The sequence below is a fragment of the Macaca fascicularis genome, chromosome 7 (genome assembly GCF_037993035.2).
Source record: "Macaca fascicularis isolate 582-1 chromosome 7, T2T-MFA8v1.1".
Taxonomy (NCBI): domain Eukaryota; kingdom Metazoa; phylum Chordata; class Mammalia; order Primates; family Cercopithecidae; genus Macaca; species Macaca fascicularis.
This window is the reverse complement of record NC_088381.1, coordinates 156,716,608-156,740,699: the sequence shown is the minus strand read 5'-3', so window position 1 is coordinate 156,740,699 and position 24,092 is coordinate 156,716,608. Positions and strand designations below refer to the sequence as shown.

The 24,092-nt window shown below is 35.5% G+C and overlaps 1 protein-coding gene across 12 annotated transcripts in view; it reads left to right on the top strand.

Annotated features, from left to right (window-relative positions):
* Nucleotides 1-24,092, top strand: part of EML5 (EMAP like 5) — a 192,872-nt gene that overhangs the window by 36,095 nt on the left and 132,685 nt on the right. For all 12 annotated transcript variants that reach the window (XR_012416050.1, XR_012416049.1, XR_012416051.1 and 9 more), the window contains exons 2-7: nt 2,506-2,665; nt 10,933-11,031; nt 13,126-13,194; nt 16,652-16,837; nt 18,238-18,373; nt 20,669-20,870. Coding sequence is in view for 8 of the 12 variants with exons in the window: in XM_065549193.2 (XP_065405265.1) it covers nt 2,506-2,665; nt 10,933-11,031; nt 13,126-13,194; nt 16,652-16,837; nt 18,238-18,373; nt 20,669-20,870 (852 nt within the window). In the remaining 4 variants the exon portion in view is untranslated. The remainder of the gene's footprint in view (nt 1-2,505; nt 2,666-10,932; nt 11,032-13,125; nt 13,195-16,651; nt 16,838-18,237; nt 18,374-20,668; nt 20,871-24,092) is intronic.

Genomic DNA, 24,092 nt, shown 5'->3' with positions numbered 1-24,092 from the left:
TCTAAGCCCAGAAATGAGATGTCTTTCCATTTATTTAGATCTTTTAAAATGTCCTTCAGTGGGTTTTTGTAGTTTTCAGTGTACAAATCTTGTACTTTGTTTAATTTATTCCTAAATGTTTTATTCCTCTTGATGCTACTGTAAGTGGGATTATTTTCTTTAATTTTTTTATTGTTCTTTGCTAGTGTATAGAAATACAATAGATTTTTTATGTTGATCATATATCCTGCAACCTTGCTGAATTCATATTAGCTCTTCATTTTTTGGTTGTTTCTTTGTGGATTCCTTAGGATTTTCTGTATATATGATCATGTCATTTGCCAGTAGAGATCTTTACTTTTACTTTTTGTTCCTTTTCCTGGCCTATTTTTCTTGGCTAGAATATCTAAGACCAAGTTAAATGAGTGGCAAGAACTGATATCGTTGTTTTTTCCCTTTACTTAGTGGGATAGCTTTCAAGGTTTCATCACTAAATATGTTATTAGCTTTGGGTTTATGTAGATGTCCTTTGTCAGTTTGAGGAAGTTTCCTTCAGTTTCTAGTTGTGTGTTTTTATGAAGGGATTGGGTTTTGTCAAATAATTTTTCTGTGTCTATTGAGATAAACATATGTGGGAATTTTTTTGACCTTTATTCTATTAATATGCCATATTTGTTGATTTCATATGTTGAACCAACCTGGTATTCCCACTTATCTTCTCTCCCATTGATTACCCCTTTAGTATTCCCTGACTTGTTGAATACCACCCCAAACCATTCAAATACCCAAGCCAGAAACCCAAGAGTCATCTTAGCCCCCTCTCTTCCCCTTGTCCCCTGCATCCAGTCTGTTAATTTTGTCGTCTTTATTTACTTTAGAGACAGAATCTGGCCCAGAAGCCCAGGCTGGAATGCAGTGGTGCAGTCATAGCTCATTGCAGCCTTGAACTTCTGGGTTCAAGCGATCTTCTCACCTCAGCCTCCCAAGTAGCTGGGAATAGAGGTGTGTGCTGCTATGTCTGGCTCATTAAAAATTTTTTTTTTTGTAGAGACAATGGCTTAATGTGTTTCCCAGGGTGATCTTGAACTCCTGGCCTCAAGTGATCCTCCAGCCTGGGTCTCTCAAAGCACTGGTATTATAGGCATGAGCCATTACACCCAGCCTTGATTCTGTTTTAATATCCTCCTAATTTTCCCCTTTTAGTTGATTCTCCACCCTGATGCCATGAGTGATTTTCTTTTTCATCTCAAGGGCAAATGTGATATTCTAAATTGACATATAGAAAAAAATTATCAAATAGAATTTATATTTTCCCCGCCTTCTGCTGATGTACATAAGCTATTACCAACTGCTAGGTCTTTGTCTTGTTTCTAGAGACTCATAGATTATTTTCTGCGAATTATGGGTGACTTTTCTGTTTCTTAAATGGAATTTATAATTTAAGAATTAGTGTTGGGCCGGGCGCGGTGGCTCAAGTCTGTAATCCCAGCACTTTGGGAGGCCGAGACGGGCGGATCACGAGGTCAGGAGATCGAGACCATCCTGGCTAACACGGTGAAACCCCGTCTCTACTAAAAAATACAAAAAACTAGCCGGGCGAGGTGGCGGGCGCCTATAGTCCCAGCTACTCGGGAGGCTGAGGCAGGAGAATGGCGTGAACCCGGGAGGCGGAGCTTGCAGTGAGCTGAGATCCGGCCACTGCACTCCAGCCTGGGTGGCAGAGCGAGACTCCGTCTCAAAAAAAAAAAAAAAAAAAAAAAAAAAAGAATTAGTGTTATAGTAGCAGGGCTACTAAATGCTGTATTTAGACATTAAGATTTGGTCTAACTTTATCCAATGAAAGGAATAGTAAAATGGGAAAGAAGGCTTGAAAACAGGTCAATACTAAATGAGGAAAAGGCTACCAATTTGTTGCTGTGATCCAGTCACTGTCTTGTGAGAGTTCTTTTCTTGAGAAGTTTACACATAGTATATTGCAGGGATCATGAAGGGTATAATTAGCTTATCATTAACTGTTTATCACATATTCTATGAAGTAGTAACTGTTAGCATGGATTTTTATAGAAGCTATTTATTTTAAATCCAAATTACTGGCTGGGCATGGTGGCTCACACCTATAATCCCAGCACTTTGGGAGGCTGAGGCAGGCAGATCACTTGAGGTCAGGAGTTCAAGACTAGCCTGGCCAATGTGGCGAAACCCCATCTCTACCAAAAATACAAAATTAGCCGGGCATGGTGGCGGTTGCCTGTAATCCCAGCTACTCAGGAGGCTGAGATGAGAATTGCTTGAACTTGGCGTGATGGAGGTTGCAGTGAGCTGAGATCACACCACTGCACTCCAGCCTAGCTGACAGAACAAGACACTGTCTCAACAAAAATAATAATAATAAAATCCAAATTGTCTAAAATGGATAAAGTCTAATGTTCACACTGGTATATATGTTTTTCATCTACCAAATACTATAAAATCTGTATAAGCAGTTTTTAATAATACTACTTATTTCTTTATTTCCTTATTTTACAGCCTTGCATTGCACCCTGAACGAGTGTTGGTAGCAACAGGACAAGTTGGGAAAGAGCCTTATATTTGTATTTGGGATTCATACACTGTGCAGACCATATCAGTTTTAAAGGATGTTCATACACATGGTATAGCTTGCTTGGCGTTTGACTTAGATGGACAGGTATGTGACAGTTTTTCATTTTTTTTCTAAATTGTATGTTCAAGTGTGTTATAGAAAATGATTATACATCTATAAATATTAATTTGGACACTTGATGGAAAGTATTTGTTCAAAGGTGGAGGTGGGTAGGTGGGGTGGGTAGTTGATATATAACAATGTGGTTTTTATTTCATCATGTCAAGAACTTTCTCAACTGAATTAATTACTACCTTGAAAGCCAAAATAATTTTGAGTCAGTGGAATATTACCTGGTTATTATAGAGATTTTTCTATATAACTCTTTCCAGTTAGGGTATTTTGATAGGACAGATGGATGATATCTTAGGATAATTAAGTTTCTTAGAAAGCTATATATATTTAAATTTTATTTTTTTATTTTTAGAGACGGGGTCACACTCTGCTGCCCAGGCTGGAGTGCAGTGACATGATCATAGCTCACTGCAGCCTTATACTCTTGGGCTCAAGCAATCCTCTTGCCTCACCCTCCTGAGCAGCTAGGACTACAGGCACATACCATCATGCCTGGCTAATTTTTTTTTTGGTAGAGATAGGATCTCATTGTGCTGCCCAGGCTGGTCTCAAACTTCTGGCCTCAAGCTATCCTCCAGTGTTGTTGACCTCCCAAAGTGCTGGAATTACATGCTTGAGGCACTGCACCCAGCCTATATTTCAATTTTCAGTTACCTTAAAGGTTGTCTATTAAAATTATGTTTTTGTTGAATATAATGGAACAATTCCTATGAGTTATTTTTTATACAAAATCAAAGTTCACAACAAAGGATATAATTATCACTCAACTGACTAATCAGTTTCTAAATTATCATCTACTTCTAGTCAATGATTTAAAAAAGTTAAGCAAGCCAAGGGCTTTTTTGTGGTACTTTTATGGAAGTCGTTATACCTAAAAATAGTTTCAAAGTTATCAGTAAAAAGTTGGATCTTGCAGGTTGTTCATTTATAATCTTTAAAAGTTTTATGTTATAATTAGACTTTAAAATCATTTTAAATTTTAGAACAATTTTAGTTACCTGCTTTTTAATTCATTAATTTTATAGATCTCAATTTTATAGAAACAAATTACAGTGTGTTCTATCCCCTTGAACATGATAACCAGTAGATGTTTTTCTATATTACTCTGAGGAATAGCTTCTTTGAGTAGCATAGGTTAATATGATTTTCTGGTAATGAGATGAGAGAGTTCCCTTGACCCCTTCATAGGACTTGTAATGGGTGTGGCTCATTTACTTGGCTGCGCAGCTCAAACCCCTTGCAGGAGTGGGGCACGCAGGTGAGAGGTTGCAGGAGAGCCGGGGCGAGTGCCTTTGGGTGCTGGCTTGCCTGTGGCAGCATCTAGGGGTTACCCACAACCTCTGGAGCCCCAGAGAGTGTGTGTTACAAACAATACTCTTTAACACTGGTAGCTTAAGTGTTAAACAGCTCAGTGAAGAGTCAGTGTGACAGCCTTTTTGGGTTCTTGCACCCAGTGCATCCTGAATTCTTGTCCAGCGTCCAGGAAGAACCAAGTCACAAGAACAGATTAAAGGGTGGTGTATATGGAGGATTTTATTGAGCAATGGAAGTGGCTCTCAGCAGGATGGGGAGCTGGAAAGGGGATGGAGTGGGAAGATAATCTTCGCCTGACCATCCCCGGCCAAACTCCTCTTGATGTGCAGACACTTCACTTCTCTCCTTCTCTGCAGTGCTGTTTTGCCCCTCTGCCAGTGGAGTTTGGGGTTTTTATGGGTACAGGGTTGGGGTTGTGGTGGGCCAGAGTGATTTTGGCAAAGGCAACATTTGGGCAAGAAAACAGGAATGCATGTTCTTATTTAGGGCCAGGGGTCCAGGCTTGAGGGTGGAACCCTTGCCAGGGACCCCACCCTCTTCTGCCCAGTATTTCCCTGCCTCCTGTTCATATTAGTAAGATATGACTTTCTGGTAATGGATCTATAAAGACTTAATTGTAATCTCTTATTTGGAAAAAAAAAATGTGCTTCTAGGTTTATATCACCATATAGCAGTGTTTGGCAATTGCACAAACTTAATTCATGTCCCATTTTTGCTATAATTTTTCAAGTCTTAATATACTGTTGGAATTTCATTTTCTTTTTTAGAGGAAATAATAATACTTATCTATTTCATAGGAGCATAAAATGTTATAAAACAAACCTACAAAGTTATTTTTAAAAATCACTTAAGGTGTTATGAAATTCAAGCCATTTTAATTATAAATGTCTATAACATTAAATATAGATATTTTCTTCTTAGCTTTAAATTTACCCTTTCTAAATGTAATATATTGCATTGCTGAGGAATTTCTTTTATATATCCAAGGAGAAATCATGCCCATAGCTTTTACTAGTTGAAAGTGTTTAATTTCACTTATTTTGAGCAACTTATAAGAAAAGTCTTGGGTACGTGTATTTCATTATCACAGATCTTCATGAGAACATATTACTTAAAATTTTAAGTTCATGAAAACATAATAGCTAAAGGTGTTGAGCATATACTAAGTGCCAGGCATTATGCTAAGCCTGCATTATCTCATTTAATCCTTCCAACAACCCTATGGAATAGATGCTATTATTATCTCTTTCTTATTTAAAAATTTAGTGTGCTAGAATTTTTTATGGATACTTCCAATTCACTTAATGGACACAAGTAAGATTTTGTCTGGGAATAGGATCAGGGAGGAATTTGGGAAGATGGATAGAGTCTTCTTTATCTGGTTTTCTTTCTCCCTGACTATTACTGCTTATCTTTAAAGGAGTCTTTCCTTGTCTGCTTCTTAAATATCAGTGTTCTTCAGGAGTCCGTAGCCTTTTCTTTTCACTTTACTTACATTCTCTGGGTGAGTATATAGGCCCATGACTTTAACTTCCATATCAGCTAACAGTGGCTCTAGCTTCTCAACTCTAAATATCACTCCTGAATGTTCTGTAGATATTCCATTTTATACATTTAAAACTGAATTCTCTCTTTATTCGAACTCTATCAAAAAAACAAACAAACAAACAAACAAAAAACCCAAAAACCTCTTCCTCTTGGCTTCTGCCCTACCTCTCCAGCCTTGTCCCTTGCTGCTTTCCAGTTGGCACTCCTTCCCTCCCCTGGATTGGATTACTGGCACTCTCTTGAAAGCACCATAATCTCTTTAATCTTGAGGTCCTTTGTTCTGAAATGTACTTTCTATTACTTTTCTACAGACTGTCTCTGACTCTCTTTTCCAAGATATGGATTAAGCATTACTTTTGCTTGAAAACTTTCTTTATTCTCTTTCTCATCTACCAAGTTGGGGTTAAAATAAAAGAAATGATAAAGTAAAAAATGTTAGAAAGCTTGAAGAGGAGGTAATATTTGCTTTGTCATTTCTACCTCGTCCTGTCTGTTGTTGCATAACCTATGCATAGGGATATTGGTTTGAGCCATGATATGTTTATCAAGGCTACAGAGAAAGTGCTCTCAAGTCTAGTTTGTTATTGTCTGTACAGAACTAGATGTATTGACACTGTGTTTGGATACATGGAATTTTAAAGTTTTTGGCCAATTGTGGTTTGCTGTGTGTATTTGATGAGCTATGCCAGACAGAGGAAACATCAGTAGAAAGAACAGCAGTGCCCCTCCGGCTATTCTTCACTTGATGTACTTGTCTTGTGAAATTTTAACCTCTACACAGTATTCTGATAGCAAGAGGTAGATATCTTTGTTCTAGCTAGATTTTTTGCTGATGCCCTTTGGTTCCCAAATAGTAAATACTCTCAGGAGGTACAAATCATCTCCTCTTGTTCTCTGGGCTTTCTGCTAGCTTGATTTGATGGAGAGTCATAACCAACTGTATTCTGTGTCTTTTTATATAAATTATTCATCCTACCAATTTTGAAGTTTAAATAGTAGAAACTTTCTTTTCAGAAACTGTAACTGGATATTAGATGACCTTCCTCATTTGGACAGTTAGAGGGTGTAGGTTCTTAAAGCTAATTAAGGTTATGGTAAACTAATAGTAATAATAATAATATTACACAAACATTTATATAACATTAGCCATATACCAGCCACTGTAACTCCTTTAAGCAGTATATATGTTAATATTCATAGTAACCCCTGTGAGGTATTTTTATTTGTCCCCATTTAACTATGGTTATAGTAAACTAATAGCAATAATAATAATGATATGAAGCAAACATTTACATAACATTAACCATATATGAGGCCCTCTAATTCCTTTAAATAGTGTATATGTTAATTCTCATAGTGACCCCTGTGAAGTACTTTTATATCCCCATTTAATAGGCGAGGAAAGTAAGGTACAGGGAGGCTAAATAATTGTCCAAAGTCACCCCTGCTAGTAAGAGATGATGTTCAAACCTAGGCAATCTGCTACTAGAATCTGTGCTCCAAACCACCGTTTGATAAACTTTCTATAATCAGTGAAATAGTAAATATTTTAAGCTTTGTGGGCCATTTGGTCTTTGCTATAACTACTCAGCTCTGCCCTATAGTGTGAAAGCAGTTATAGACAATGAATGAAAGAATGAATGTGGCTATATTCCAGTAAAACTTTATTTACAAAAACAGGTACAGACAAGATTTGGCTTGAGAGATGTACTTTGCTGACCCCTGCTCTAAACCAGTACTTTTCACACAATGTGTTGTGGGTTTTTCCTCACATTTTTCTTGTTATTTCTTCTTTGACCTTTCAGTTACTTAGAAGTATGTTGTTAATTTCCAAATATTTGGGAGATTTTCTGGATAACATTCTGTTACTCTAATTCTGTTTTTGTCAGAGAACATACTCTGTATTTTAATTTTTAAAAATTTATTGACACTTTGTAATCCAAATTTTTGTGATCTTCATGATGTTTCATGTATATTTGGAAAGAATATGAAAAAGTATATTCTGCTGTTTCCTTTCTTCTGTTTATGGTGCTATTGTCATTTATTTTATTAATACTTCTACATATTTTGAAAACCACATAATAACTGTTATTTTGCCTTAGATAGTTGTTAAAATTTTTTTAAGAGAAAAATCTTATGTATTTACTACTTGGACACTCTCATATGTGTAAATCGTTTCTATTTGGTATCATTTTACTTCATTATCATATCTTGTAGTGCAGGTTTACTGATGATTCATTTTCTCAGCTTTTGTTTGCTTGGAAAAGACTTTGTTTTGATTCCATTTTCAAAGGATATTTTTGCTTAGTATACAATTCTATGCTGATTTTTTTTCTGCCTCAGCACTTTAAACTGTTTGTCCATTGTCTTCTAACTTGCATCACTTTGGATGAGCAGTCTAGGATAATTTTTAAATCTTTGTTCATCCATACAGCAGTTGTCCTTTTTTGTCTGGCTGCTGTTTAGAATTTGCCCTTTAGTGATGGCTTCAGCAATTTGTTTGCCATGTGTCTTGTGTGTTTTTTCTGTGTGAATGATTATCCTGCTTGGGATTTGTTGAACATCTTATATTTGTGGATTTATGGTTTCATCAGATTTAGGAAACTTTCTACTATTATTTCTTCAGTTTTTTTGTTTTCTTTTCCTCTGTTGTTTCTCTCCTTCTGGAGCCATAATTGCCTGTATGTTAGACCACTTGATATTTTCCTGCAAGTCATTGAAGCTCTGTCAATTCTTTTTTTCTTTTTCTTTCTGTACTTTATTTTGGATGGGTTCTATTGCTATGTCTTCAAGTTTATTTATCTTTTCATCATTGTCTAAGCTGCTGTTAATCCTTTGGAGTAAATTTTCATTTTAGATAATGTAACAGTTTTCTATGTTGTTCTTTTATATCTTTTCTTTTTTTATTCTTGGTATGTTTAAGATAATTCTTGAGTGTCTTGAAAATGTTAATTTTAACAGCAAATGTCTCCTAACCTTAATTATCTCTGGGTTTCCTGAGCCTATTTCTATTGATTTTCCCCAGGTTATGAGTCACATTTTTCTGTTTCTTCACATATCAGTAATTTTATTATATCCTTTTAAAGTATATGGACACTGTTCTGGCAAATAGTCAAGTTCCTCATGAATCAGTTTCATCTTTGTGAAAAGCTTGCTTTCAAATTTTTATGAGGCAGCACTAGAATAGCTTTTGCTCTAGAATTACTGGTATAACTTCACTATTAAGGTATGACACTCCCCTCCTGACCTCAGGATTCCTGATGACTGCCCAGCGAGTTCAAAGAGATATCTTCATTCTGGTTATTGAGAATTTGAGTGATTCTGGACCGTTTGTGATCTCTGAGAATTTTTTGCTTTTAGCTCTCTAGTAATTGTTCTTTTTCTAGAATTTCTTCTTTGCATGACCTCATAGAGTTCATCCTATGCATGCAGAGATTAATATTCTCAAATCTTACTATAGATAGTTTTACTGGAGCTGTTTTCCTGCTCTGCAAATTCTAGCCATCTTGTCCTCTCTGAACTCTAGGCTCTGTTTGTCCAAATTAGTAAGTCTACTGGGCTCTATTTGGATTCCACTTTTCTGTGCCATAGTCTGGAAATTGCCTCCTAGATGGAAGCTGGGGTGATTATAGGACTTCACTTATTTGTTTTTCCCTCTTTCAGGGTTCACAGTGCTTTACTTCCTGTTGCAAATGTCTCAAAACATTTGTTTCATGTATTCTGTACAGTTTCTAGCTGTTTATGGCAGGGGCGGGTGAGGGAGGGTAAGTTCAGACTTTGATACGCCTTCATGGCTAGAAGTCCATCTTTTATGTTTTTAAACCTCTCTCATACTTTCCAATCTCACTATCCACTTCTCTTTTGAACTTTGTCTTTTCATCTCCTGCTAATCTTGTATTTAACTCTTCCATTGAATTTTTAACTTACTTTATTTTTTGTTTCCGGAAGTTCCGTGTGCTTCTTCAAGTCTCCTTGGATACTTTTTATAGTCTCATATTTTTTGCTCATATACAGATATTTTGAATCCTTAATTTTATTTACTCACATTAAGCTTATTTTATGTTATTTATCTAATAATTCCATATCTGATGTTTTTTGCAAGGTCGACTTTGCTGTTTGTTGTGACTTGCCCATTCTCACTCATGGATTCTTATTTTGTTGTGTCTGTGTGTGTGGTTGGGGTGGTTTGTTTATTTTTTTAGCTGCTGCTGCTTCTTATTTTTTGAGACAGAGTCTCGCTCTGTCTCCCAGGCTAGAGTGCAGTAGAGCGACCTCAGTTCACTGCAACCTCCACCTCCTGGGTTGAAGTGATTCCTCTGCCTCAGCCTCCTGAGTAGATGGAATTATAGGCGTGTGTCACCACGCCTGGCTAATTTTTGTAATTTTAGTAGAGACAGAGTTTCAACTTGTTGCCCAGGCTGGTCTCAATCTCCTGGCCTCAAGCAGTCTGCCTGCCTCGGCCTTCCAAAGTGCTGGGATTACAGTGTGAGCCACTGTACCTGGCCTTTTTTTTTTTTTTTTTTTTTTTTTTTGTAGCTTATTTTTATTGAATTGCTACCTATAGGAATTCTTTGAGGGGTGGATCGAAGTTGCGGTACTTCATTTAGGATTTATATTTGCTTGGGCCACGTTGTTGAAGTTGCTTGAAGACACAACCAACCCTGAAGACTAGTTTGAATTAAATTTCCTAGTTGAAGGATTCATGTTTAATGTGAATTTAGGCCAGCAACCATGAGAAGGCTGCTTGTGGTTACAAATGTTCAGGGAGGTGTTTCTCCCTCTTCATGAGTTGCCTCCCCTTCTTTAGGAAGGGGTTATTTGTTGTTTCTGAGAGGTTTACTGGGTTAATCAGAGGCGATCTGCAATTCAAATCCCCACCTTAGGTAGGCCCTCGACTTTGTCTCCTATTCTTCCTCAGGCCACAGCACAGAAATCAGGGGTACGAGAATTCACCAGATGCCTTTAGAGTCCAGTAGGTGTAGGTATTTTCTCACCCTCTGGGTTTCCCACTGGAAATCACTTTGGTTTTGTTCTTAGATTTCTTAATTCTTCGACAGCTCAGCAGTCCATTTAAAAAGATGATTTTACATTTTATCTAGTATTTTTAGTTTTTGGTAGGAGGTATATTTAGGATATTTTGTCAATCCTACTGTTAGAAATGGAAGTCTCTGTTCTGTTTCATAATGTGAAGATCTATACATAAGTGGAAACACTAACAGGGTGAAATACATTCAGCCTTTATGAGGTAAATATAGATGTGTATGTTTTGTGCTTATAAAAACCCATGAGTATAATTTATTGGCTATTTATAATTTGGTTTTTCTTTGATTTGTTTGCCTTTTTATTCCTTCCTGGACTTTGTGGACATAATTCAGCGCTTGGTTTCAGTTGGACTGGATTCAAAGAATGCAGTTTGTGTTTGGGACTGGAAAAGGGGAAAAATGTTGTCTATGGCTCCTGGTCATACAGATAGAGTAAGTATTCTCTTTTGAGATTTCTAACGAGTACTGGAAGGGAAATACCAGAGGAGACTTCAGGGGATTTTATTCTTCTGGATTTTGTTATTGCCAGATTGGTCGTATGTAATTAAAATTTTGCAACTGGTAAATAATTGTACAGATGGAAAAACTCTTAAAGTCTTAGAGTACATGTGTATTGTAGGACTTGGAAACATCATTTGATATGTATAGCATTGGCATAACACTTTTTTTCTTGTTTTTATTATACTTTAAGTTCTGGAGTACATGTGCAGAATGTGCAGGTTTGTTACATAGGTATACACGTGCCATGGAGGTTTGCTGTACTCATCAACCCATCATCTACATTAGGCATGAGACTTTTAACCCGGTGTTTGCTTCAGTAAAAACAATGTATTTCTTTCCATTTTTTAAAACAGTTTTATTGAAATATAGTTGATATACATAGGGATTCACATATTTAATGTGTGAAGTTTGATGGGTTTGACATATGGAGACACCCATTATTCAAATCTCAATTTAAAAATTGAATGGTTTGAGCCTAGGGTCTGTTTAGTTTGGTTTACCACTAATTTGTTACATATGTATTATAGTTAAGGTGAAAAATGATATTGCTTGTATGGTTTTAAAATTGCGTATTACTATTACATTTTTTAGAGACCTAACATTTTTAACTGACAACTTGTTAGAATATATATTCCTCATTCCAAGTTGTATATAAACAATACATCATAGCCAGCTTTTAATGAAATGTTATACTATTTTTATGGATGTAGATCAAAAAAGTTATAAACTTCTAAAAGTATCTAATTTGTGTGTATGTATGTGTAGTAAAATCCTAACCTGAACCAGCACAGAGGTATGGCCAATGATTCTGTTTGGTGGGAATTTATGACTCTAAAAGTTGGGTAGAAAATTTTGTGTATATTCGCATTTTGGAGAATACATTTGATTTTTAGTAGCTGCTCAGAGAGGCCTGTTACACACACACACATACACACACACAAACACACAATTTAATCCATTATTAAAATGTTGGATATATTTTATTAGACAGCTGGCATGTTCTTACCTGTTTAGATCAAAGCATTTTGCACATGACTGTTGGGAATTTAATAAATAGACCCATTATTATAAAATATGACATTGTCAGTGGAGTTTTTGAAAGTATTATTGTGGTTGAATATTTCAAAGTTGCATTGATATGTTTTTCATTTAATCTATATTATGGTGAGTTGTTAAATATTAACTTAAATATGTATTATTTCTTCATTATCACTAAAGAGCATCACTTTTGTAAATTTTTAGAGTATACCAAAATGTAAAGTGTACATTTTAGTATACCAAAAATGTAAACCTTTTAGAGGTAGGTTGATAAGGTGTCAAAGAAACATGAAGACTACCAGAAAGCAGAATAAATGAATTATTTTTTAAATGTTAGTTTTTCTTTCATCATTTGTTTAATTATGTTTCTAATTCATATTTTATTTCACCTGGGTTTTTGCTTGTTTGCTTTTGTAACAAAATGTTTTGCATGTGTTTAGAATTTATGAAATTTTAGAAAATAATGAAGCCTGGAGACTCCCCAAAATTTAAGTATAAGTTAACTTGGACCTTGAAACACTGAAAAAAATTACTGTAAAATCGGTGTTTGGATTCTTTATGTAAATAGTTCTGAGTGATAGAAAGCTATAAAGATGTTTCTTTCTTCTAGGCTGTATGAGTGTCATGTTCCATTCTGAATCTCTCCTCTGTAGAAATTATGCAAGCACCTCCCTTCATGCCCTAATTCTGTTGAACCATTCTTGTTATTTATGCACCAATCTTTTTAAAAAATTAAACATAAATGGAGGTGTTCAGTTTTACTCCAGTAGTGTTTGAAGTTCATAGAAACTAAGAAATACTTTTTATTTCTTATCAGTTTCAAATTTGCTTTATTTCTCATAAGATTTTAAAGTGTGGGATTCTGATTATTATTTATTGAGTAATTTTATTTTATGATTAGGAGTTTGGGCCATTTGGTCTTTTGGACAGGATTTTTAAATGATTCTGGAAATAAGTATTTTAATCATGAATCTGATTTGTTTACAGATATTTGATATTTCTTGGGATTTGTACCAGCCAAATAAACTTGTCAGCTGTGGTGTAAAACATATCAAGGTACTAGAAGGGTCTTGTTTTATAATAGTCACGTTTAGTTCTCTGCTGCTAAGTATATATCTCACTGTTAACAATTTAGACTACTTTCAGAATTTTGATAATACTTACTTTTAAAATGGCAATGTTTTTATTGTTCTTATGTTCAATCAAACAAATATGTATATTATTTGCTTTGAATTATTGTAAGCGATATAGGTATGAATAGGAAATTAATAAGCCACATTCCATAAAGAAATTTGTTATCCAGTGAGGCAGGATTTACTGTGTCCATCCTGTTTCTTCATGTTTCACTTACAAAGTAAAATGTTGAGAATAGGAAACAAATGAAGAGTTTTTCATTTACATAGATAGAATGGTGTGGGAGAAGCAACATGAGTAGACCTGGCTTTGCCATTTATTAGCTGTTTAACCTAGTATGAGTTATTTAACCTCTTCGAGCTTTTTTTTTTCTTCACATTTTAAAACTGTGACTGCTGTTACCATCCTCAAAGAATTGAAGATTAAATAAGGCGGCAGTATATATTCAAGTGCTTGTCATAGTGCCTAACACATGGTCTGCATTCTGAAAGTGTTGCTTTTCCTTTTTCTATGTTCGCTCCCTGATTTGACCTCAGCCTTTACATTTTTTTTTATTTGACAAATAATAGTACACATTCATGGGTACACAGTGATGTTTTGATACATAAAAATGTATGGTGATCAGATTAGGGTAATTAGCTATCATCCCAAACATTTGCTATTTCTTTGTTTTAGGACCATTCAATATCCTCCTTCTAGCTATTTGAAACTGTCTATTCGTATTACCTATAGTCATTCTACAGTGGTATAGAGTAGTAGAACTTATTCCTCCTATCTAGTTATAATTTTGTATCCTTTAACAAATCTCTCCTTGTCCCTCTCTTAGCCTTGATAGCCACTATTTACTTTGCTTATGAAAGCTCTGGGTTTTGTTTTATAATTACAGCTCAGATTTTGAAGCCTGTAAAGTCAGTGGTGATATTCTTTATTATGTTTATACTTACTTTTAAATCGTTGGAACAAATTGGAAATAACTTGCTTTACTTCCACTGTCTGTTGTAACAGTTCCTGATAACAGTTAATTCCTAGTGAATTAAGGTTCTGTGTTCACATTCTTTATTTCAATATGCTTAACTCCATCCACATTTTCTCCAGTGCATCTTTCACTGCTGCTGCAATTCTGGATTTGTTATTCTGGTATTGATTTGATTGATGGACAGTAGTAAATATTTATTTTTGACAAATATTTAATACCAAAAAGGCTGTATGCTGGGCTTTAAGGCACATGATATAAGCACTGTGAAAGTAGAGATTTTTGTCTTGTTCATCTTTGATGGACAGTATGTTTGATATGATACTTGATATATATTAAGTGCTTAATAAGTGATTGGCAAATTAATAAAGAGATCTTACTATTTTATATTATAAGTAAAGCTAAAGGCTCCATTTTCAGGTTTTTATAAAAAGCTCATTTTCTCAAACTAAATAAACTATATACTGAGTTACATTTCTTTTCCTTTGCTAGAAGAAATGAATAGTAACATAGTTCTCTTTGCAGGCAATAAGTGTGAGGAAATTAATTCCCAGAGATGATCTAGAACTTCACTGTCCAACCATACGTAGCTATTTAAACATAAATTAGTTAAATGAAATTTAAAATTCATTTCCTCAGTCACCCTGGCAGTACATTTCATATGCTTATGTATCTAGTGGTTACTGTATTGGAAAGTGTGTGTGTGTGTGTGTGTGTGTGTGTGTGTGTGTAAGATTTTCATCATCACTGAAAGTTCTATTGGACAATATTGATTTGGAGTCTAGAACAATGGTTCTTAACCCTTGCTGAGCATCAAAATCATTTGGATACCTGGGCTTCATGCTTCAGAGATTCTGTCCCAGTTCGTCTCAAGTGGGAGTCCAGGCATCCCATTTTATAATTTCTCTAGGTGATTCTAATGTGAAGCTAACACTGGGAATCACTGATCTAGAAGAAAATAATGGATTCAAATTAGGACATGCTGAAAGAAAGAGAACAAGCCACTTATATACACAGAAATTGTGGAGATTTTAAGTTTAAAAAGTATAAAGTTTCATTAATTAAAGTACTTATTAGATCTTTGAATAATGATCATAATTTTTAGTTATTTGAGGCTTCAAATTTTAAAATAAGAATGTATGATAATAAATTATGTTATTTTAAATGTTAATTACTTATTACAAAGTTGAATTTATTCTTTGGGCCTAATTTCTTCATGCAGAACTATTTAATGTATATATCTCTGTCCTGTCCCATTTTTTTGGTTTATTTTTTAGAGATGGGATCCTACCATGTGGCCCATGCTGGAGTGCAGTAGCTATTCACAGGCGTGATTTATAGCTCACTGTAGCCTCAAACTCCTGGCCTCAAATAATCCTCCCACCGCAGCCTCCCAAGTTGCTGAGACTACAGGCATTTGCCACTGCGCCCGCTTCCCCCCAACTCCTTTTTCTTTAAATTTCTCTCCTTGAACTATAAAATTTACCTAAATCCACCTAATAGAACAAAACCCCTGGTAATGAAGATTCATGTTTAACTTCTTATTTTCTCCCAAGAATGAACAAATCATTACCCATGGACATCTTATTTTTTTAAGCTTTACAAGCAAAGCAATTGGTCAGCTTTGAAAATATCAAATATTACAGCAACAATAAGCTGTAGCATACTCCTTTTTTCCTATCTTTAATGTTTCTATCAGAGAGAGAACATTAGATTTGGTCCTTTTTCTTCTTAGTCTATGATGACTTATCTTCATTTTCATTGCTAACCCGTTCCCAACTTTTTAACCTAAATTGTTTTGTTTTGTTTTGTTTTTTCTTGAGACAGTCTCACTCTGCACCCAGGCTGGAGCGCAGTTGTGCACTCTCAGCTCACTGTAACCACTCTGCCTCCTAAGTTCAAGTGATTCTCGTGCTTCAACCTCCCGAGTAGCTGGGATTACAGGCATGCGCCACCATACCTGGCTAATTTTTGTATTTTTAGTAGAGATGGGACTTAGTCATGTTGGCCAGGCTGGTCTTGAACTCCTGGCCTCAGGTGATCTGCCTACCTTGCCTCCCAAAGTGCTGGGATTACAGGCATGAGCCACTGAGCCTGGCTTAATCTAAGTTTTATACAGATTTCTTTTCAGAAACCTAAGGAAAGCGTAGCATATTTTAAAAATAATCTGATTAAAACCCCTTATTCTTACAGATAAGCATTGAAACCAGTGACTATAGCTATGCTATAACATAGCTTTTGACAAACTAGGATGAGAATCTGAACGTTGAATGCTATTTTATCATAAGGCAATTTCTTAGTTAATTTGTAGCTCACTGCTGTAATAATAGCATCAAGGTATTGGGAATGTTTTACTTTATTTTGTAAGAATTCTCTGGTAATTTGATTATACTGTATACCTTTTAGTTCTGGAGTTTATGTGGAAATGCTCTGACCCCAAAACGAGGTGTCTTTGGTAAGACGGGTGACCTTCAGACAATACTGTGCCTAGCCTGTGCAAGGGATGAATTAACATATTCTGGTGCACTCAATGGGGATATCTATGTCTGGAAAGGAATCAATCTTATACGAACAATACAAGGAGCCCATGCTGTAAGTATATTTAAGTATTTTAAATACTTTAATGTGTATTGCTTAACCTTGTCTCAGAATGACATATTACTTAACCTTGTCTTAGAATGACAGACTGCATAATATAGTATATTGTTTCTAGTCAGTTTGGTTGCTTGAAAAATGCTTTTCTAACTGAATTATATATTTGTTTTCAAGATTTCAATGAAGAAATCAGTTAGACTCATTGACATTTATTACATTAGTATAGTTAGTATCTTGTTAAAGCTATTGCTTTAGTATGGTGTCTTTCTGCAGAGTAGTGTTGAAAAAAAGCTTGTTAACTTCAATCTAAAAGTATTCTAGATTAACCACACCAGAATAAAGCTAGTGCTCTTGAGGCTAATTTACCAGAGGTAATTAAGTTTTTGTGTAAATAACTTACTAAACTGAAAAAGAAATCTGCTGTTTAAACTGTTTAGTTTTTTTTGGTTTGAGCTTTTTAGCAGTTGGGTCCCCGTTACAAAGTAAAGGGAGCTGGATAGCACAAAGCCGCCATGTTGTTAACAGCAAGATCTTCATGTAGAAAAGTCCTCAGTGCATTACATTTCTATTAATTGGATTTTCCTACCCTTTGCTTTTTTACTTTTTAAATTTTTTGTTGTTGAATTGTTTTTATTTCCTTTATTCATTTGAATATTAGGGTTATTAATCTTTTGACAGTCATACGTGTTGCAAATATTTCTCCAATCTGTTTGTCTTTGCTTGTTGTATCTTTTCTCATATGAACAAATTTAAAACTCGTGGGTGATCTGGCATGCATAGAAATGTCTCTCACAGCCCAAAGTTACCTAAATGTTATTCTGACTTTTTCTAATATTTTTATTTTTTATATTTAGTTATAAATGGTTATATTTTATGTTCATCTGTAATTCATTTTTACATGTGATATAAGGTTTAAATTTATTTTCTTTTATGTTTTATCCATATAATTAAATACCACCTTGGTTATATATAGTCATGCTTTGATATTTTGTGGGGATTGGCTCCAGGACCACAGATACCAAAATCTGCATATACTCAAGTCTTGCCCTGGGAAACCTGCATATGTAAAGCCCTCCCTATCTATGGGTTTTGCATCCCATAAAGATTGTATTTTGATCTGGGTTTCATTGCTGATGTGGAACTGTGGATTCAGAGCTGACTGTATTTATTGAAAAAAATCCATATAAGTGAACCAGTGAAGTTCAAATCCACAAGGGGCAACTGTATTAAGTTCCTGTGGACTTACTTCTAGATTTTCTTTTGTGTTTTCTGATGTATTTGTTTATTCTTATATCCTACCAAAATATTGTTAGATTGGTTTAAAAGGGTTTCTACCTTTATATAGTAGATGTTCTTAAAAAACATTTTTTGTTAAATTATTTTATTTCCTCTTCTAGGCAGGAATTTTTAGCATGAATGCTTGTGAAGAAGGCTTTGCTACTGGTGGCAGAGATGGTTGTATTCGTCTTTGGGATTTAACTTTTAAACCAATTACTGTGATTGATCTCAGGGAAACAGACCAGGGATACAAAGGTAATAACAAAACAAATGTCTTATTACTAGGCAAACTCTAAACTTCCCAAAGATTATCTCTTTCTTTCAGTAAGTATCAATGTAAGACTCATATTTGCCTCTTTACCCTGTATGCATTTGATTGAAATTCTTCTATTAAGGAGAAATTTTGCCTGTAGAGAGTTTAGGTTCATTGTTAGGGGAAAGATGCTTTCATAAATCTAATGTCTATTATAATGGGAGCTATAGAGAGATGTGAGAGGGACTCACTTAGTATCTTTCGATTTTGAAAGTATTTTACTATTAGAATGCTAACTATAACTATTTAACAAACAAACTATTCTAAATAAACAGTTGGGGTAAATGATGAGGGTTGGGGAACTTTTGTTCAGGATGATTTAAATGTGGATAGATGTATTTTTCCTTCATCCAAATTTGTCAGCAATTGGGGGACTTTTTTTCTCTTGGGGATTAAAAAAAAATTGATGTAATAAAACAGGACCTTTTACTATAAAAACTACCCACAGGTTTGTGTTTAAACCATATTCCAGTCACCTACAAGTTGTGTGACTTTGGGCTGGTAATTTACCCTCACTGTAAATGAGAATAAGAATAAATATATTATTTAGGATATAGGATCAAATGAATTGATATTTCTAAAATGTTTATAAGGATAACACATAATAAGCATGTAAATATTAACTTATTCTATTTTCATTAGTTTTGCTAAACATTATTGTGCTTTAAAGCTTACAAAATAATTTGAGACTTTTTCTTATCTGATCCTCATAAGGACATTGTGAGGTACACGGTATCTTTATATTGGCCATGTAACACACATGAGAAAAATGAAAACACAGTAGCTTTCCTAAGATTACGACAGACATTGAGGAGTATGCAGAAGAAGTAAAATTCTCTCTTTTTAATGATTTTATGAGTGTATTGAAGAAATGAAATATAGACAAGTAAAAAGTCAGATTATTAAAAGAAAAAGAATACAATTCTATAAAGGTAATTTACTGATTGAGTACTTATTGAACAATGCAGACTGAAGTGTTGTAAGACTGGCTGAGCAAGTAGACATGGCTAGAGTTGTCTACAAGGGAGAAGGAAGAAGAGTACATGTCTGAAGGCTGGGTAGGAACTAGGTACATAAAAAGACAGAAATATTTCATGTAGAAAACAACATGGACAGTTGAAGAAAATGTGAATATAGATCAAGGACTTACATATTTTCTTCTGTCTCACATCTAAGATATAAAAGGTACAAAATTAACTTCAATTTAGGAAGATTGGAATTATTGACACAGGGTATTTTGAGTGCCAGCTTGCCAGCTGGAGACCTTCATGGCTGGCAACGCCCCTGTCCAGGGCTGCACTGGGCTCCAGGCTCGCCAGGAGGTACCCTGCCCCCTTGGCCTGGCAGGCTGCGCTTGGCTTGCACTCTGGCTGGATCCCACACTTGCTGCAGGATATGTGCTCAGCCCGTGGCTGGGCCGGGTGTGCTGTGACCTGCTTCTATCTTGGGCGTTGGCGTCTGGATGAAGGGAATGTGGTGGCACCTAAAAAACTTGGGGACTCCAGCGACCCTGAAGCCCCAAAGCGGGTGTTACAGCAAGTTAATAGCTCTTTCGGTCCTGCCCAATAAACGGGGCGTGTGGTGCCCAGTGGCTCTCTCTCCTGTTGCTTCGTGAGTAGGAGGGGAATGCTACAGGTCTACAGCTCTGTCTGTACTCACTGTTGGGTGAGTTCCAAGTTCTTGTCCCACATCCAAGAAGAAAGAGGTTGTACTGACAGCTGGCAAGTGAACAAGGCAAAGAGTTTTACTGAGTGACAAAACAGCTCTCAGTGGAGAGGGTACCCGAGATGGGCTGAAGTCAGGTAGTCTCCCCCACCTGCAACCCCCCACCCAAAGGTGGGCAGTCCCCAAATATGGCTGAGTCTGGAGCTTTTATGGGCTCAGAATGAGCAATTGCATGCTGATGGGTTTGTGAGTATGCAAAAAAGGCTTTAAAAAGGCACCACTCAAAGATGGGCACAACACTATAAAAAACCAATTAGGGAAGGGTAAATATGTGTAAAGTAGGTGAAAGGTGGGGATCAATCAGAGGAAAGTGCACCAAATGGAAAGAGACATTCTCAGTTGGTCTGTGGATTTATCCAAGACCTGTAGCTTGGCTTTCAGGCTTTAAACTGTCTTAGGTTTGAAGGTTGGATTTCACCGGGACTTGCCCCTATCTGCATAGGGATTTGTCTGCCTCCTGCTGCTATCATTATTTCAGCATTATATATTAAATACAATTTACTTTTTACTAGGTTTGTCTGTAAGGAGTGTGTGTTGGCGAGGTGACCACATTCTAGTTGGAACACAGGACAGTGAAATTTTTGAAATTGTGGTGCAAGAAAGAAATAAACCTTTTCTAATTATGCAAGGGCATTGTGAAGGTGAACTTTGGGCACTTGCTGTCCATCCTACTAAACCTTTGGCTGTGACTGGAAGTGATGATCGTTCAGTCAGGTAAGCAAATTATAAAGTAATTCCATAGGCTGGGATGTATCCTTAGATAAACATAAAGAAAACATGGCCGGTCGCAGTGGCTCATGCCTGTAATCCCAGCACTTTGGGAGGTCAAGGCAGGTAGATCACAAGGTCAAGAGATTGAGACCATCCTGGCCAACATGGTGAGACCCCATTTCTACTAAAAATACAAAAGTTAGCTGGGCATGGTGGCGGGCGCCTGTAATCCCAGCTACTCGGGAGGCTGAGGCAGGAGAATCGCTTGAACTCAGGAGGTGGAGGTTGCAGTACACCGAGATCGTGCTGCTGCATTCCAGCCTGGCAACAGAGTGAGACTCTGTCTCAAAAAAAAAAAAAAAAAGAAAGCTTAAAATACTCCGATTAAAACTTTAGTAGCTCATGGTATAACAAATGAACATAAGTAGTAAGTACTGAAAATTAATAGAATTATTAGTAATATGTTTTCTCTTATAAATATATGGAGTTTGTTCCCTATCAGAATGTACAGAACTACTTCCTTCTTTTTAACAGGAATATAATATTTCACTGCATGGATATACTGTAATTTATTCAACTAATCCATTACTGATGGAAGATTAGTTTCCTCCAGTTTTGTGTATTTTATAAATACAGGGCTTGCAATGAATATCATTATACATTTGTCATTTTGTACATGTGTGAATATCTCTGATAAATGTTTAGCAGTAATCAAAGGATGTGCGTATTTTAAATTTTGATAGATAAGGCCTTACATAGAGGCAGCAACAATTTATACACCTATCGTGAATATATTGCCAGTGCCTGTTTTCTCACACCCTTAACAGAACTAATTATAATACCAAAAGGTGAAAAATGATACCTTGTTATATTTTGAAAATGTGTATTTCTCTTATATTGAGGGTTGTTGGTATGTTTTTATATGTTTAGAGGACATTTTTTTCCTTGACCTGTTCAAATCCTTTGCCTATTTTCTATTAGTTCATAGATCTTTTTCTCTACTTGATTTTAAATAAGATCTAATGATATCTGGTCTATATATTAAAGAAATTAGAAACCGTGTCTGGGATAGTGGTTCTCAAAGTGTGGTTCCTTGACGAGCAACATCAGCATTACCTAAGAACTTGTAAGAAATGCATATTCTCAGGCCTTTTACAGGACCTAATACCAGAAATTGAGCAATTTGTGATTTCAGAAGCCTTCCAAGTGACTACAATATACTCAAAAGTTTGAGAACCACTGATCAATTTTAGGAGTTGAAATTTGTTTCCCCCAATTTGTCTTTTTTTTCTCCCTGATTTCATCTGTAAATATTTCAGTTTGTATCTTTAAAAGATATCTCAAACATCACCACAATACTCTTATCACATAGTGTTCTCTATCTAGCTGGTATAGAAATTCCCGATTGTCTCATAAAATATTTTTATGATTTCTTAAAATCAGGATCCAAATGAGCTTCATGTATTGCGTTTGTTGGTATGTCTTTTCAGTCTCTTTTATTCTACAGCTTTCTTCCTTCCCTTTTTGTTGTTCTTACAGTTTATTCAGGGTTTCCCACATTCTGGATTTGGCTAATTGCACACCCATAGTGTATTTTAACATAGTCTGTGTTCCTTGTGTCCTGTAAATTGGTAGTTAGATTTAGAGATTTGATGAGATACAGTTATGAATTTTCACCAAGGATATTTCCTAGGTGGTGATGTACTCCTGCTTGATGGTATGTAATGTGTAGTCTCCGTTTTTTCTGGTAGCGACCATTGATGATGATTGTCTAGGTCAGTGTTTCCCGACCTTTTTTCATTGTCACTTTCTTACTTTTTTTTTTATTGATCACACCCTCACTTTGAAATTTTAAGACCATAGACAACTGTGTATCTCTTTTTGTATTGTGGCCCCTTAAGAGAATACAAACCATTGTGTAATATTTAAGATATTTTACCCCTAAGAATTCATTTTTACCCCCTTTCATGAAATATTACCCCCGTTGAGAATACATGGCCTAAGTCTATCATTTTAATAAGTGTTTCAAATGGTGGCATTCTAATACTTATATTTACCACTCATTATTCATTTGTTAGCTGTAGTATTTCTATAAAGAGAATTTCTTCTCATCAATTATTTATTTATCCTGGGTATAATAAAAGCAGAAAAGTGCTTAATTCTTTCTGTATATTTACCAATTTAAAAAAGTTAGGTGGTTCCCTAGAATCCTTTCTATAAACTTTCCACATTTCTTGCCATTTTTTTCTGTAGGGTTGTTGATCTTTTTCTCCTTTTACTTTTAGTAGCTCTTTATATATTATGGATGTTAACTCTTTGCCTATAATGTAAATTGCAAGTAATTTCAATAGTTTGTTACTTGCTTTTTCTTTTTTTTACTTCATGTAGGTTGTTTTAGGTAAGCAAAAATTCTTGTTGTGTTGTTATTTTTTATATAGCTGAATTTAGGATTCTATCATAGAGAAATCTTCCCAAAAATTATTTAAAAAAATTTTTCAATATATTCTTCCAGTACATTAGTGGTTATATTTTTATGTTTAACTCCTAATCTATGTAAAGCTTCCTTTAGTGTAAGGAGTAAGATGACCTAATTGTTTCCAGATAATTATTGATGTTTTTTATGGTATGCTAATCAGTCATGCCATTTACTGTCATTGTGCCAGTCTATTTTTGGGGTTTGGAAGATGGCATAGGTCATGTGTCTGTAAACTTACTGTGGGGACTACACCTTACTCTGTGCTTTGCTAAGAACTATTCATAATCCTTTCATTGTAGAACTGCTATTACCAAGTGCTACCTAGCTGCTGCCAATAGGACAACTGTTTCTTTAAAAAGTAATTGTTCAGACTACTGTTTCTGTTATTGGTGACCAGTTTATTTGGAATAAAACAACTTCCAATGAAAACAACTAAAGATGTTAGTTAAAATGTAAATCACCTTAAAACCTTCCAAGAACTGACAAGATAATGAGGAGCTATCCAGCCAATTTGTGAAAGAAAATGGGCATCTAGGGGGTCATTGTGCCAAAGCTGCTTTTTGCCCTGAAGACATTTTTCCTTTGGGTAAACTTGACCTTTGTTTATGGCTTTCTCTTGGAGCACAAGGGACAGACAAGACCGAGCATTTGCCAAAGGAGGATAGTCCAACATATGCTGCTAAAGCTATAAATTAAGCTCCAAAAAATATCTGCTGCAGATTTGTGTGGGAATGGAGACCTCACTTCCT